Genomic DNA, 16,770 nt, shown 5'->3' on the forward strand with positions numbered 1-16,770 from the left:
CCCATTCTATTCTATCCTGTCCCATTCCACTCTATCCTGTCCCATTCCACTCTATCCTGCCTCATTCTACTCTATCCTGTCCCATTCTATTCTATCCTGTCCTATCCTATTCTGAATCTATCCTATCCCATGCTATACTATTTCTCTTCTATCCCATCCTGTCCCACCCCATCCCATCCAATCCCATCCCGTGCTATTCTATCTTATCCTCTCCTACACTGATTCTGTTCTATATTCTTCTCTGCACCCTTTCAGGGAAAAGAAAGGCGTTTGGGGACACAGACACTAAGGATCCCCTGGAGCTCTCCCACCTGGAGCACAGTGGGGACCAACACATCGAGAACCCAACAGAACACACCAGGAAGCAGAAGGTTTCAGAGCTATTTCATTTGTAAACCACAGTGATATATATATATATCTATATATATAAGGCTATATATATATCTATATATATAAGGCATAGAGAGCAGAAGGCTTTACTTGGGTCTGGCCTCTTGGCTGGCTTTGGTAACGAGACCAGGCTGATGTTTGCAGGTGCTCAGAACTGCCTTTGCCCACCACAGCCCCCGGATGAAACAAAGCTCTGCAGCCCAGATTGGGAAGAAGAGGATTGGATGTGGGGATGCTGCCCTTTCCATCACTGTCAACCCACTCTGGTTTGCCAGGGAAGAACTGCTAGGGAATAAAACAGGGTTTTGTGATGGAAGAGGCTCTGGAGAAGTGACAGGTGGAATTATTTTTGGTAGGGTTGCTCATCTCAGGTCGGAGCAACAGCATGGATGGATGAGAACCATCCACGGTTGGACGGGAGCTTTGGGCTGCTCATCTCTTTGGGGCTCTCAGCACTGAGATCCCATTTCTGAAACAGGTGGGGGGTCACTGAGATGGGAAACTTGACCAAACGTGCAAACTGGGGCAAGAAATGAGGAATGGCTTCCCATGGCATAGCAAGGCATGCAGGAAGGCAGTGAGCAAGCAGGGTTGCAGTGGAAGAGGACCGACCACATCAGCACCACTTGGCCAAGGCGTAACTCACCAGGAAGCTGCAAAGCCAACATTCCCCTTCAGCTCGCCTGTTTCTCAGGGGTAGCAGCATCCCCAGATCTTGGGCCAACAGCTGATAGGTCAGCATTAACAGGAGCACGAGTGGGAACGAGATCAAGAAAAAAGGGCAACGTGAGTAAACACGACGAGTTTTGCTGGCAAAATGGTTCCTGGGGTGGGGGAACCTCCACACCTGAGCACCAGCTGCTTTGGGGTACGTTCTCTGTGTCTGAAGTGTTGTCCTCACACGTGGCAGAGCTGCCCTGTGCAATCCAGGCACTGTCACAGTACTGAGCAGCACAGGATTTCCATCACGTCCCCGCCAGCAAAGCAATTAGCCATGTGCTTTTCCCCCCCTCATCTGCTGCTAAGAATAGGCTTAAGTGCCTCGCTGGAGCCAACGCCAGCACAGTTTGTCCTGAGAAACAGATCCTCTGGGATCACCTTGTTCTGCTGTCTGCTCCGAGCAGCAGCAGAACCCCCTCTCAGTGCACATCAGTGATTGCAGCACGGGCAGGGGGAGCAGAAAGCTGCAAGGTCCCAGCAACACCATTCACACCTTCTGGGCTGTGCAAAACCCGCATGATGCACACTCATCACGCCCTGCTTGCAAAGCACAAAGCAAACAGCTGTGCTTCCCAAGGCCTGCCCTGCTAGCACCCAGCAGCAGCGTGCACTGTGCTCTGCTGTTGCACTGTTTGGCTTCAGCAAAAGGAGAAAAACCAATCAGGCACCGAGCTGCAGTGCAGGGGGTTGCACACAGCAGGAGGAGAGAAGCAAAGCCCCCCGCTGCGCTGCATTGCTCCTGGGCTGCTCCGTGCCCTCTGCTGCTGCAGCAGCGTTGGCTGGGAAGGCAATGGGGCACGTGGGAGCGCAGAGGAGGGAGGACAGGCTCCAAAAGCAGGAATGCACATCGCACGGCAGAGGCAAAGGGAGGCTGCTGCAGGGTGCCAAGAAAAACCTGCTCAGGACCTGAGAGATTGCGGCTCCTCCATGATCGCCGCCATGGACAGCCCACAAAAGGGTCCTTTTCTCCCCAACCCTCGCCAGCTTTGCATCCGAGCACTGACCAAAATTAAAACAAACAGAAGGAGGACGAGGAAGCCAAATCAGAACTGCTGCAGAGGAGGTTTGATTTAGGCGCTGCTCCTGAGGTGAGGACTGCAGGTGGCTCCCTGCTCTGGGGAAAGGAACGTCGCCGCGTCCTGGGCTGCAGCGTCCCGCTGAAATCCAGGCACTCAGTTGAAAGGTTTCACCAGCTTCATGGCAGCGTAGTTCTGCAGGGAGGGAGAAAGAAGGCAGAGAAGCGGTGAGTTGGGGCATGGCAGCACGTGGAGGTCAAGAGCGACCATGCCATGGGATGCTCAGGACACACCAAAGGGGTTTTGCCTTCTTCCAGCAGAGCCTTCCCAGCAGTGAGCACCAAGAGTCACTCACGGACTTGGATTGTCCCTTCCACCAGTTTTTAAGAATCACAGAATGATTTGGGTTTGGACCTGGTTTGGAAGGGACCTGAAGATCATTAAGTCCAAGCCTTAGCATCCTCTACCAGCTCAGGCTGCCCAGGGCCCCATCCATGGCCTTTGGGAAGCTCCATGGATGGGGCTCCCCTGGGCAGCCCTTACAGTTGGAGAAGACCTCCGTAGGGGTTTAGATGGGATGTCAGGGGGAAGTTCTTTACAGAGGGAGTGGTGGAGGTGCTCAAGGCCAGGTTGGATGGGGCCCTGAGCAACCTGGTGCTGTGCCACAGTCCTGGAGGTTGGCGGCCCTGCCTGTGGCTGTGGGGTTGGAACTTGATGATCCTTGGGGTCCCATTCAACCCAAGCCATCCTATGATTCCGTGATCATCCAGCCCAACCCCAACTCATCACCATGGCCCCTCATACAGCCACAGAACCAGTATGGTTGGAGGAGGCCTCTACAATCACCAGCTCCAGCCATCCACCCATCCATCCCCATTAAACCCCGTCCCCAAGTGCCACATCTCCACATTCCCCCACAGCACCGCAGCCTGTTCTACACGCAATTCCTTCCTTGAAAGAAGACAACAAAAAAGAATAAGCTGTGTCAGTGCTGCTTATCAAGACCACGATGCAAACGCAGGCAAAGACAGGCTGGTTGGAAAGAGCTCTATTTAAAGTAGCTCTGGTTCAAACACCCGTGACCACATACTAGCCAGTTTGGAAGGCTCTCCCAGACAGATTGGATTTAATTGGTACAGGATGTTCTATCACTCCTTTGGAAAAAAATAAAAAATAAAAAAAAAATTAAAAAAATTAAAAAAGACTTTGGAAACAAAGCATAATGCTGCTTTGGAAGAGGGGAGAAAATGAAAAACAAGAGAAGTAAAGCCCGGCCCAAAAGCATCACGATAAATTACGACGTGTAGCGAATTACGGGGCAATTTGCCAGCGGAGGATTTCTAATAACGCCATAAATCAAGCCAGCAACGTTAGGGCAGTTTACCAGAAGTCATTAGAAAAGCCTCCAGTGGGACATAACCTTCGAACTAATTATCCATCCATTTGTCTTTCAAGAGTCTGTCCTCCTAAACTCTTCTGTTCTTTTACGGTTGCGTTCCGGAGGGTCGCGAGTTTGCTGTCCAGCCACGAATTTGTATTAAACCAAGTGTTGAAAGCCAAGCAGGATTATCAATCGGCGCAGAAAGCGAGCTGTAATTAGAATTAATGGCAGTGGAAGCAACGCTGGCCTCTCGGAACGCAAACAGAGCTTTAAAAGGTAGTAAACATTTTCACGGTGCTGCAAAGCAGAGCTGGAAGCAGCGCTTCTTCCTCCTGCCACGGTGGTACCACTGAAACCTGCACTGCAATGCCCTGTGAGCACAGCTGAGGAAGGCTGCTGAGGAGCCCAACGCTGAGGGAGGGTGGAAAAGCTCCCAGGAAGAGATGAAGAACCTCAAAAGATCAGATTTTCAATGTTTTCCTCGTTTTTGGTGGATCCAGATGATCCTTTTCTCCTAATTGTTCTGAACGGGACTGAGGTATCAGCTCGTGTTTATCCACCAAAAAAAAAAAGAGCTGGAGTTTTTGGGAATCACCATTTCCGGGGGCTGCTGCTGGGTTTGTGGCTCCAGCTGGAAGCGCAGGGCTGTCACCAGGCAGCTGGGGCTGTGGTTGGAAGCTGCCATCATTATGTGGGGAATGGGAAAAAAATAGGAAAAGAAAGCTTTCAAACGTAGATATTCTTCCACCAAAAGCCATCAAAATGCCCCAGGTTCATTTCCAGGTGAGACTCCCAGCTCTTCAGGGCAGGAGGGGACCCAAGCAGCCCTGGCTCCGCTCACTCCTAGGGCACGTTGTGGACACGCATCCATTGATCCACTGAATTCATCGAATCGTGGCATCACAGAATCATAGAATCATAGAATCACAAGGTTGGAAACGACCTACAAGATCCTCTAATCCAACCGTCTCCTCATCCCCATTGCCACCACCAGCACTATCATGGAACCATCGTGGTTGGAGAGCACCTCCAAGACCACCAAGTTCAAGGGCCAACCAACCCCCACCACGGCCACTCACATGGATCATGGAATCATTCAGGTTGGAGGAGAGCTCTAAGATCCCCAAGCCCAACAACCCCAACTCATCGCACCGTGCCCACTGACCGCAGCCCTCAGTGCCACATCTCCAAGGTCCTCGGGAACCTCCAGGGATGGTGACCCCTCCACTCCCTTGGCAGCTGTGCCGTTGCATTGCCACTCTTTTGGAGACTAAACATCTCCTAATATCCAACCTGACCCTGCCCTGGCACGACGTGAGGCCATCACCTCTTGTCCTACTCCTCTTCAGCCAAGGACCTGAAGAGCAATGGGATGGAATCACAGAATCACAGAATCACCCGGGTTGGAAGGGACCTCAAGGATCATGGAGTTCCAACCCCCCTGCCCAGCAGGGCCACCAAACACACACATTCAGATCAGGTTGCCCAGGACCCCGTCCAACCTGGCCTTGAACACGTCCAAGGACGGGGCATCCACAACCTCCCTGGGCAGCCCGTTCCAGGGCCTCACCACTCTCCTTGGAAAGAACTTCCCCCTAACATCCAACCTCAATCTTCCCTCCTTCAACTTGGATCCATTTCCCCTAGTCCTGCTGTTGTCAGCCCTTTTGAAGAGTTTACTCCCCTCCTGGGTGTAGGTTCCCTTCAGGTATTGATAGGCTGCAATGAGGTCACCCCGCAGCCTTCTCTTCTCCAGGCTGAACAAGCCCATCTCCCTCAGCCTGTCCTCATAGGGGAGCTGCTCCAGCCCCCTGCTCATCTCAGTCGCCCTCCTCTGCACCCTTTCCAAAATCTCAATGTCTTTCTTGTGCTGAGGGCTCCCGTGGTACGGGACCTTAAAGCTTCATGGCCAGCGTGTGGAGCTATGGCAGCGCTCCTGGCAAGCAAGGCAGGAAAGCAAGCAATGAGGGGTTGGATTTCAGTGCGTTTAATCAGGGATGCCACGGTGCGCCCTGCCAACACTCAGCACGCCAGGGGCATCCTTCACAGCAAACCATCACCAGCACGAACACCAGATTTCTGGTTGGATGGAAGGGGAAGGCAACTGAATCTCCGTGTCGATACCTCGGTGACCTCAAAAATCCAGGGGGAAGCTGGCCAACTGCATGGACAGAAAAATTCCATTCCCTTTTCAAAAGATGACTGAAAAAACGGACCCGACCAAAACGAAATTAAATACAACAACATTTAGCCAGGAAACAGGGAAAAATCCCGAGTAATAACCAGTGTAAATCAATAGTTATAGTTTGGGAGTTTCTGCTTCTCCCAACGCTGTTTTGACCCGATGCCACTGGAATGAATGCAAAACTGCTCACAGCTGTGGGGGAACACTGAGCTCCGGGTCACAGCAGCTCAGGGTTCTATGCTCAGCATGGAGGGGATTCTCCACGACAGGCTGGGATGACAACACAGCACAGATCTGTTCTTGTAGGGTTATTTCCTCTTCCCCACTGCTTCACACCTGGGGAATGACTTCTCCAGCAGAAGCATCCCAGCCCTTCCCAAGGACACAAATCAAACCCGAGGAGCAGAATTTGTTATGTGCTGGAAGGAGAGGCGGGTCATTTTTCTTATCAGCCCATGAGGGAGAAGGCGTCCAAGAGCATGAATTACAGCAGTGCAGACGGAGCAGAGGAGGATGCAAAACCCCAACCCGAGCCAAATGGGGAGGATGGGGCTCCATTATTTATTTGTTTCGTTTTGTTTCACCAGTGGGACTGACAGCGAAGCAAGAAAAAGCCACTTCCTTGATTGATGAGGTGAAAACCCTCCCCACCTGGTTTCAGACACTGTGTTGGTCCTACATGCTGCAAGCCTCGGCAGTGAGAGACAGGGCTGCCTAAAAACCCTTATAAACCCTCCTGCACCTTAAAACGATGACAGAACACACATTTCTTGCCACTGCTCAGCCCTGCCACGTGGCTGTGCCCCTAATTAGGCTGCGTTTTTGTTAGGGATTTTCCCACCAACGCTCAGCGCTTCCAACATCCAAGCTCTGAGGGAACGACCGACAAACCTCAGCAACGTTAGACTCGAAATCAATCACAGAATCAGTGAGTCTTCCAATCGTAGGGTCAACGACATGGATCATAGGGGTTGGGAAGGACCACAAAGCATATCCACTTCCAGCCCAAGTCACGGGTTGGGTTACGCTGCCCAGGGCCCCATCCACCGCCACGGGCGCCTCCAGGGACGAAACAGAGGCACAAAGATGTGAGCACGGAGCAGATGCATGTGCTCTCTTTCTGGTCCATTGTGGCCCACCAAGCCATTCTTCAAGGACCATCACACCTGGGGCACATCGCACCCCACCCCTCAGCCTATCCCACCTCCCCCCCTCCCAAAGCCCTCGTACCGGGAAGGCGTAGATGAAGATCCCAAGGAAGAGCAGCAAAATGAAGAGCACGATGGCCAGGATGAGCAGCCACTTGTACCGGCGCCACAGGATGTACTTCAGGGTCTTGTATGGGGAGGTGAACCACAGGAAGGAGGTCTCCGGGCGCCTGCAGACAAAGCTGGGGTCACTTCACAGAACCACAGAATTGTAGGGGTTGGAAGGGACCTCCAGAGATCATCGAGTCCAACTCCCTGCCAAAGCAGGTTTTCCCTACAGCAGGTCGCACAGGTCGGCATCCAGGCAGGTCTGGAACATCTGCAGAGCAGGAGACTCCACCACCTCCCTGGGCAGCCTGTTCCAGTGAACAGTGGGACCATAGAGACACACTGGGACCCATAGAGACACGTTGGGACCCATAGAGACATGTTGGGACCCATAGAGACACGTTGGGACCCATAGAGACACATAGGGACCCACATTCCCCCCCCTCCCTGCACCCTGTTCCATCGCTCCTCCCCTCACTGCACAGCCGTTCCTTCGCACATTGCTGCACAACTTCCTATGCTCAGTTCCCGGCCGTTTCCCCTCCTCCTGTCTCCACTCCCCACTGAACAGAGTCCGGCCTCGCCGTGCTGCCCCCACACCTCAGATACTGATAGACCTGGATCATGTCCCCTCTCAGTCCTCTTTTTTCAAGGCTGAACAGACCCAGTTCACTCAGCCTTTCCCCATAGCAGAGATGCTCCAGGCCCCTCACCATCTTCATGGCCCTCCGCTGGACTCTTTCCAAGACATCCCTGTCTGTTTTGTACTGGGGAGCCCAGAACTGGACGCAGTGCTCCAGATGAGGCCTTACCAGGGCAGAGCAGAGGGGGAGGATCGCCTCGACCTGCTGGCCACGCTCTGTGCAATGCACCCCAGGATGCCATTGGCCCTCTTGGCCACAAGGGCACACTGCTGGCTCATGGCAACCTGTCGTCCACCAGGACACCCAGCTCCCTCTCTGCAGAGCTCCCCTCCAGCAGCTCATCCCCCAACCTGTACCACTGCATGCCATTATTCCTCCCCAGATGCAAGACTCTACACTTGCTTCTGTTAAACCTCATCCAGTTTTTTTCTGCCCAGCTCTCCAGCCTGTCCAGCTCTCGCTGAATGGCAGCACGGCCTTCAGCCAATCCTCCCAACTTCGTATCATCAGCAAACTTGCTGAGGGTGGCCACCATCCCCTCATCAAGGTAACTGATTAAGATGTTGAACAAGACCGGACCCAGCACAGACCCCTGAAGAACAGCGCTGCTTACAGGCCTCCAACTGGACTCTGCACCACCAACAACGACCCTCTGCGCTCTGCCAGTCAGCCAGTTCTCAACCCACCTCACTGTCCACTCATCTATCCCACACTTCCTCAGCTTTGTTATATGGATGTCGTGGGGGACAGCAACAAAAGCCTTGCTGAAATCAAGGTAGACTACATCCACTGCTCTCCCCCCATCCACCCAGCCAGAGACAACATCATAGAAGGCTACCAGGTTGGTCAAGCACGACCTCCCCCTGGTGAACCTGTGCTGACTACTCCTGATAACCTTTTCTTCCAGTTATCTGGAGATGACATCCAGCACAAGCTGTTCCATCACCAAGTCACTTGTGACTTTCATGGTGCTTTCAACCTTCCTGGATGCCCAATCCCATGAACGCACCGCACTGAAAGAGAGAAAATCCATTCCCCTGTGCGGTGTGTGCTCCTTGGAGCTCCAGCCCAGCCTTTCATCTCTCACCCATGGAGCAAGCCCCTTGCAAACAGAATCACTGAATCATAGAATCACTAAGGTTAAGATCCCCAAGTCCCAACAACCAACCCAACACCGCAATGCCCACTCATAGAATCAGAGTGATGAAGGCTGGAGAAGACCTCCGAATCATCAACCCAAATGCCAACCCATCATCACAAAGCCCAATCATAGAGTCATTAAGGTCACAAAAGACCTCCAAGATCACCGCTTCCAACCCCAACCCCAACCACTGACCACGTCCCCAAGTGCCACATCTCCACACGGAAGGCCTCCCGCCACCAACCCAACTTCCCAACCTTCTCCTTGAGAACCTTCTGCCCCAGTGGTTCCTTTCCCACTCCTGATGCCCTTACTTGGGGTCCTCCAGCTTGGGGTTCATGTTTGGCTCATCCCGACCCACTCCAGCCGGCCGCTCTTCATGCTCGTGTTCAGCCACAATTTCCAAAGTCATTTCCAGTTTTCCCTGTGTGGGTGAAACGAAGACAAGCACATAATAAACAAAAAGCAGAGAAAAAAATGTACAGTGCAAAATACTGAGCAGGGAAAGGAAAAGCAGCCCAGTCACTACCAGCAGTGACCATGAGGAGCTCAATGAGCGTGACCTCATGCCAACCCCTTGCCCTCTGCCTGCTCCCAGCAGACACCCCTCAGCACCTCAGAAATCAGCACCCAGCTTCAGACAACTGACTCCAGGGTTTCTGTAGAATCTCTTAATTTGCAGCTTGGCCTCACTCACCTCTATCAAACGGCCACCACTGACCCAAACTGGATCCCAGAGACCCACATTTAGATTTATCTGTCTGCAATGGAACCCCTTGTACCCGTCATAATAGCACTGAGAACAGCTGGGATGCAGAGCTAAATCACTTGGCCCGTTCTCCATAAACAGCAGCAAAAAGAACCTAATGGAGCAAACAAGTGATTTACATATTGCCTAACAAATCCTAGAAGAAATCCTGTTCTAGCTTGTCAAATCTGCAAACCAATCCAGGCTTGGTTTCATGCCCACACCACGAGTTCCTCCACTTGCTCAGCCCAGCTCAATGAGTCCCCACAGGGGCAACACGAAGAGGACACCCGAGGGCCTTACTGCCAGGATCTTCTTCTCATTCTGCTCTGCGATGCAGGGCCACCAGCCCTTGACGGTTTTCTGCTCAAAGAGGGACACAAAGCGGCTTGCAGACAAGCTGCCATCTATGAGCTCTAAGGAGCACTTCTCAGCGGTCTTGGCAGGCTTGGGCATCCTGTTGAGATCCATCTGGATGGAGCCTGCAGGGAGGAATGAGGTAGGAAGACCTCTCAGGGTAACAGCTCACGGAATCACAGAGCCATTCAGGTTGGAGAAGACCTCAAGGATCCCCGAGCCCAATCCCAGCTCATCCCACCGTGTTCCCTGACCACATCCTTCAGTGCCCCATCCCCATAATTCTGGAATGCCTCCAGGTGAGCCCACCGTTCTGGGCAGCCCGTCCTTCCCCAAGGACTGCTCCCATGAAGAAGTGCTCCCCATGGCAACCTCCTGACCTCCTTGACCTGGACAAATAGGCTCAACGTGGCCCCGTTTTCTAAGCCTAGCATTGGTTTTAGCTTATGGTGCTGCAAAGAATTCAACACTGGCAGCAATATGCAGAGGGTGACCAGGAGCTCATGAAGAGCAGAGCTAGAACTGGAAAGCACACCTTGTGAGAGGTTATTTGGGCACAGCCTTTGTAATTAATCAAAACCAATATCTTGATCGTGTACTTCCTCAGTGAGGCTTCTGGTTTTGGACATTCTTTTGGGGTGGTAAAAGGAAAAAGCAGAACAACATCCAACCAAAAGAAGAATCCCATAACGGTGGAGCTTCCAGCTACACGGATGATCTACTGCATGGCTCTACTGTCTTTCCTGCTGAAGGCTTCTGCTTTGTTTTAGCTTGGCCTAAACCTGGGTTTGTGAGGATGGTTAACAAGGCTAGCACAAAAAAAGCTGTGTCGGGTGGTTTCGTGTCCCAACCCTTTCTGACTTACCCAAATAGTCATCGAAGGAGAACTTGTCATTGTCCCAGATCTGGAAGATCAGCTGCGGTGAAATCTTGTTTTCTGTCTTGTCCAAGCTCCAGAAGTGCTCCTAAAAATCACAACAGAAAGGAAAACGAGGCAAAATAAAGGGCTGGTAAGCAGAAGTGGGCAGGACCCTCATCTCAGAGCAATGGAGATCCCCTGTGTCATCCTCGGTGATGGTCTCCTTCCCAAAGAGAGGCAGCGATGCTCCCATGTGTGAGCTCCTCACTTCTCACAGTACTTCATTCACCTTTCCTGCACTGCCCCCAGGTTTTTGCTCTCAGGACCCATCCGTGCCAGGGCTGGATGCGTTATCCCAGTGGCTCAGCTGATAATTACACAAAGCTGCCATATCTACGCCAACATCCAACATCCGAGCTCCAGGTGAGAGCCAAGTGAGCCAGGAAAACCAGAGCCTGTGCCTTTCTGTGCCATCAGCCCACAGCTGGCACCGCTTCATTTCACTCCTCGCCATCTGAGATCCCTATGCCCTCCTCGCTTCCACCCAATGGGATGGGATGCGTTGCACTCTGCAATATTGATGCGTATTAAAAACCAAAAGGGACCAAAATGCGTCACACTCCATAGGAACACAAATATCCGAGCGAGGAGAGCGTGGGTGGAAGGAGGCACTTAAATCCCTTTGGAGCTGGTTTCCCTTGAAGAGATCACCCAGAAGGGCTGTATTTCAATTTAGCTCCGTTCCCTGCCTTGCTTTGGAAAACCAGCACCAGTCCAACTCCGCGCCAGCATTTTTGCGACGGAGCATTTCATTTATGCGTTTAAAAATACTTTATAATCCAGAAAAATAAAATAAAGGCACTGGAAACTTCCATTTCTCCCCCTCTGCTCGCTGAAATGTATTAAAGCATATGTTTACTCAAGCTTGGGGGGGAAGGCCATGAATTCCCAGCTAATAATTCATCTTAAATTAGAACTGCTACAAAGGGAAAGGGCTTATGGTGATTCTTCCCTTTGCCATGTACTGGTCAGGTCCTGCTCTGCTGTTGGTCACCCAGAGAAAGCCCCCAGGAGCCCCTGTGCCTGCAGCCCAGTGACCTCTCTGGGATCAGAAAGGATCTTGTGGGCTCTGAGAGGTGGAGATGTGGGCTCCCCATCTGTGCTCTGCCTGGGAGAGGATGGCACATCCTGCAGGTGCCTCTCTGTGCTAAGTCCTGGCTCTGAGGACGACTGCACCACCTGCATCACTCAGATGTGCTCAAACCCCACGAGCATCACCGTGCTTCTGCTCGGGCTGAAGCATTAATTGCTACTAATTGCACACACATCAGACCTTCTCTCTGCATTGCCCATCCTCCCGGAGCAAAACCCAGCAGCCAAGCAGCCCCTTTCAAAGCCAGGGGTTCTAGGTGCTCACGTCCTGTTCGTTGCAGGGCGTTGGATGAGATGAGATGGCTTTTAAAGGTCCCTTCCAAATCAAACAATTTTGGGTTCCTGTGATTCAATGTTCTCCCTGCAGGAAGATCCATTCCCTGTGAGTCCCAGTGTGGAAGAAGTGGGGAGCAGGAAAAGGAGCAGGATGCTGCGCCCTGGTTTGGAGCCATGGCCATCACCCACATAATACAACACAACAGAATTACGCCTCCCATCCTCTGAGACTGACTACACAACCATACAGGACTTTGCCTTTCCACCTTCCTATAGCAACACCCAACGTCCTGCTTGCACTCAAAGCAAACAAAACCCATCCTCTGGCCCAGCAGCCTCCTTTCTTCCTGCACCACAGGAACCACTGAGCTTCCTGGGGCTCCCTGCACAGCGCTGGCCTTCCTGGTGGAAAAAACCGACCCATGGAGGTTGCTCAAGAGCAGGATGGATGGCTCTGTGTGCAGTCTGATCTGGTGGGCTCGATCAGCTCATGGAAGGGGATGCAAGTGGATGGGCTTTAAGGTCCCTTCCAACTCGAACTCAGGCCATTCTATGCTTCTAAGATCTTTAAGGTCTCTTCTAACCCAACTCAACCCAACCCAATTCAACCTCTTCATGGTTCTATGATCTTTAAGGTCTCTTCCAAACCAAACCAACTCTTCCATGGTTCAGTGATCTTCAAGATCCCTTCCAACCCAACCCAACCCAACCCAAACCCAACCATTCCATGGTTCTACAATCTTTAAGGTCCCTTCCAACCCAACCCAACCCTTCCATGGTTCTATGATCTTCAAGGTCCCTTCCAACCCAACCCAACCCTTCCATGGCTCTACAATCTTCAAGGTCCCTTCCAACCCAACCCAACCCTTCCATGGTTCTATGATCTTCAAGGTCCCTTCCAACCCAACCCAATCATTCCATGGCTCTACAATCTTCAAAGTCCCTTCCAACCCAACCCTTCTATGGTTCTCTGATTCTGACTGTGGTTTGACTGGTTGTGGCACTTCCTTCCCTCAGGAACCGTGAAGCTGGGACGCACAGATCACAGCTGGGTGAGCCGGAGGAGGAATCTGATGCTGGGTGAAGTCCATGGGTTCGTTTTGAGGCAGTGTGAAATCTGCCTCCACAATTAAACCTCACTACAAAGGTTTACTATAAAAACAACCATCAGCAAGATATTCCCCAACTTTTGGCAAGCCATGGGAAGGAAGGGGGCTTGAGTTACTGTTTGAGGGTTTGTTTTGTAGTTTGGGGGGGAGAAGGGTGGCTGATGAATATTTTACGGTCGTGAATAATTCAGCATGGAAGGCAGGACCAAAAAAAAAGTCTCATACCACTGGGAAAGTGTTGACAGGGCTGAAATTCTTCTGGGCTGCTTTTGTTCTGCGAATACAAAGTAAGGAGCAGCTCTGTGTTTTTGGGAAGGTGGGGAAGTGCTGGGCTGTGCCCACAGGAGAGCATCAGCTCCCACAGCAACTGGAGACCCTCTTCTCCTACAGGTCCATCCTTCGAAGAGCAGAGAGATGCTGTCCTCCCCATGGGGACACTGCGTCTGTCCCCACTTGCAGTGCACTCACCCCTGTGCTGTTCCCTGCACTACTTGGCCTTCTGCCTCCTTCCCAAGCAGGACAGCAGCTGAGCACAACAGCCACCATCTTTGCCTGGGGGCACAGATTCTGGAATCACTCCACGCAGTGCTGTTTTCTCAGCCCCCATCCCACTGCCATTGTGGGATTGCCAAGCGTTGGGCCTTGGCAGCAGCACTGCCAGCCCTCAGCTCTCCACTCAGCCACGTTTTGCTCATCCCTTTCCACACTGGAAAGCAGAAATCGGTGCAGGAACTTTGCTGGAATATCACAGGGGCTGTTGGTGCGTGCCAGGTTGCCATGATAAAGATTGCTGCATCGTCGTGCCTGCAGGTTTTGGTCCCACTGAAATGCCTTATTCATGTCTATCTTTGTGTAATTACATCTTCTTCCAAAAACAGAAGAAAAGGTACTTGGAGCACACTCAAATGATGCTTTTTGGCTGCACAGTGAAAGAAATGAACACCGTGTACTTTGGGGCACAACAAAGGATGGGAAAAAGGAGAAGAACATGTCCCACATTCCAAAGCAGCAACCCTTCTATTTTTTTTCTTTTTTTCACTTTCCGAGACCAAAGAGAAGTGGAAATTTCAATCCAATGAAATATCATCTCGCCCTTCATAAAAACCAGCGCTCAGTTTCTCATGATTTCACATCAAAACCCACTGGGGCGCAGCGGCTCCTCGCTGCACACTGGGGATTTGGTGACGTGGCTCTGGGGGCCGTGGTCAGTGGGATGGTGGGATGGGTTGGGGTTGGTGATCCCAGAGGTCTTCTCCCACCTTAATCACCTCTGTGATTCCGTGATCCTATGGCCCCTGACACCTTGCCTCATGCTGAGCTCTTGTGGGGACCTTTTTCGAGGTGCAGAATGAGGTGAACTCCTTTTTCAGGAGAGGCAACGTTTTTCTAACGCTGCTACATCAACAGAAAATAGGGGTGGAGGGGTAGACGAACATCCTGAGATGGTTAAAAGGTTTGGAGAAGCAAGGACAGGAGCCCACGCTTCCCATCTGTGAGCTGAACTGACACCTGCACGGTGCACAGCTTTCCCCTGAGGTGCAGTGGGATGTGGATGCCCCAGCCCTGCAGGCATTCGAGGCCAGGCTGGATGTGGCTCTGGGCAGCCTGGGCTGCTGGTTGGTGACCCTGCAACACAGCAGGGGTTGGAGCTGGATGAGCACTGTGCTCCTTTGCAACCCAGGCCATTCTGTGGTTCTATGAAACCCCAGAGCTGTGAAGCTGTGGAACAAAGCCCCCCAAAGGCTGGTTGCAGCAGGCAGCATCACCCTGGGTTGCTGGGCTCTCCTCCAGCCCTGCATGCTGCCATCCTCAGGCTTTTCGGACACCATTGGGTTTGGGTTGACCCATCTCCACGGTGCAGCCACAGGGAACTCCAGCACACAAAGGAGAGCAGATTGCAGGCTGCTTTCCTCCTGCAGAGCAGCACCAGCCACGCTGGGTGCAGGTGGCTTTTAGCAGCTCAGCATTTGCCAGCTGACCATTTTGATTTAAATTCCACTTTCCATCGCCTGCGTTTCAAGTTTGGAGCACGGGGTTTTTACAGCAGCAGTAATGAACCCTGAGTTCAACCAGCACATGGCCAGATCAAAAAAATTGCCAGAGCGGAATGCGCCCCGCAAACACAAAGCACGGCTTTTCATTCATTATTTTTTCCTTTACAGAGAGGTTTTACAAGCTGTTTATTTTCTGATACGGTGTTGGCAGACATGCGGTCGGAGGAGAATCAATATCAGCACAGTGGGATGTATTTTCCTAAACGGTTTATGGGGGGGGGGGGGGTCTTTGCTTTTTCAAAGGGGAATAATTGAATGTAGTACACACTGTACTTTTGATTTGTTTAACATGAAGCGTGAAATGGGCACCGCTGTGATTCCGTCAATCACTTTAACTATCCAGCAATTCATTTCGAAGCCAGGCCTCTTTGCAGGCATCGTCTGGTTCAAGGCATGGGGGGGGGAGGATTCGCTCGGCATCTTCACCCCTCCCAAGCCAGGCCATGCTGTGACCCACAGGGGACAAGTTGGGGGGCGCCCCAGGTGAGTTTTGGGGACGCAGGTGGTCCCTCTGCAAGGAGCTGCCATTGAGGGCTCCACAGCCAAACCAACTCCAGGTGGTGGTGGGAGGGCAGGGGAGGGGGGCTGGGGGGCAGGAGGGAGGCTGAGCTTTCGGGGAGGTGTCACAGAACGACCACAGGGGTGATCCCTGCTGCCAGCCCCAGCAAAACACCCGTCAACCTTCAGGTGATGGGAGAAGGAAACGCGAGGAGGACTCCCTCCCCTAACGCATTCCTTGAGAGCCTTCCAGTCCTTCCATCCAACTGTTCCCTTTCTTCCTTGCAACCCCAAACTCACAGTATCATAAGATCATAGAATCATAGAATGGCCTGGGTTGAAAAGGACCACAATAATCCAGTTCCAAACCCCTGCTGTGTGCAGGTCTCCAACCAGCAGCCCAGGCTGCTCACAGCCACATCCAGCCTGGCCTCAAATGCTTGTAGGGATGGGGCATCCACAACAAACCCACATCTGATCACAGCGTTGCACTGACATGCCTAAGAAACACCAGAAGCAACGCTCAATGTTTTGGCCTCCCAGGAGGCCAAAATCACACCTGGCTTCTAATCCCCACCTGAAGAACCAGCTCTCTTTTCAGACCAGGAGCATCTTCACCTCGAACCCCAAAGCAAAGATTTCCATCTCATCTCTGCATAACAGCACATTCCAACTGCTGTTCCTCTGCACGCCCTGCTGCCAAGCATCCCTGCAGGACACTGCTTCTTTCTTTTCCCCCTTTTTAGCTTTCCTATGAAGTTATCATAGAACTGTTTGAGTTGGGAGGGACGTTTAATGGTCTTCTAGTCCAACTCCCAGCTCACGCAGAGCGATGCCCATTCTGCAGTGCTGGAGACCAGGACAGAGCCAGGGTTGGGTAGGCACATGGTTGGGTAGGCACATGGTTGGGAGGCTCCATCCATGTGCTTGGGAGGCGCCATCCATTTGGTTTTGAGGCTCCATCCATTTGGTTTTGAGGCTCCA

At 52.2% G+C, this 16,770-nt stretch overlaps 1 protein-coding gene across 1 annotated transcript in view; it reads right to left on the reverse strand.

Annotated features, from left to right (window-relative positions):
- Window positions 1–372: 372 nt before the first annotated feature.
- The window catches only part of DYSF (dysferlin), a gene marked incomplete at its 5' end in the record, with an annotated part of 55,211 nt that continues 38,813 nt past the window's right edge, over window positions 373–16,770 (reverse strand). The window contains 5 exons of the mRNA XM_042838305.1: window positions 373–2,321; window positions 6,923–7,070; window positions 9,048–9,157; window positions 9,785–9,963; window positions 10,704–10,803. Coding sequence (XP_042694239.1) covers window positions 2,283–2,321; window positions 6,923–7,070; window positions 9,048–9,157; window positions 9,785–9,963; window positions 10,704–10,803 — 576 coding nt within the window. The remainder of the gene's footprint in view (window positions 2,322–6,922; window positions 7,071–9,047; window positions 9,158–9,784; window positions 9,964–10,703; window positions 10,804–16,770) is intronic.

The sequence above is a fragment of the Centrocercus urophasianus genome, unplaced genomic scaffold, assembly GCF_019232065.1.
Source record: "Centrocercus urophasianus isolate 14NV4802_14NV808 unplaced genomic scaffold, USGS_Curo_1.0 seq_754, whole genome shotgun sequence".
Lineage (NCBI taxonomy): Eukaryota > Metazoa > Chordata > Aves > Galliformes > Phasianidae > Centrocercus > Centrocercus urophasianus.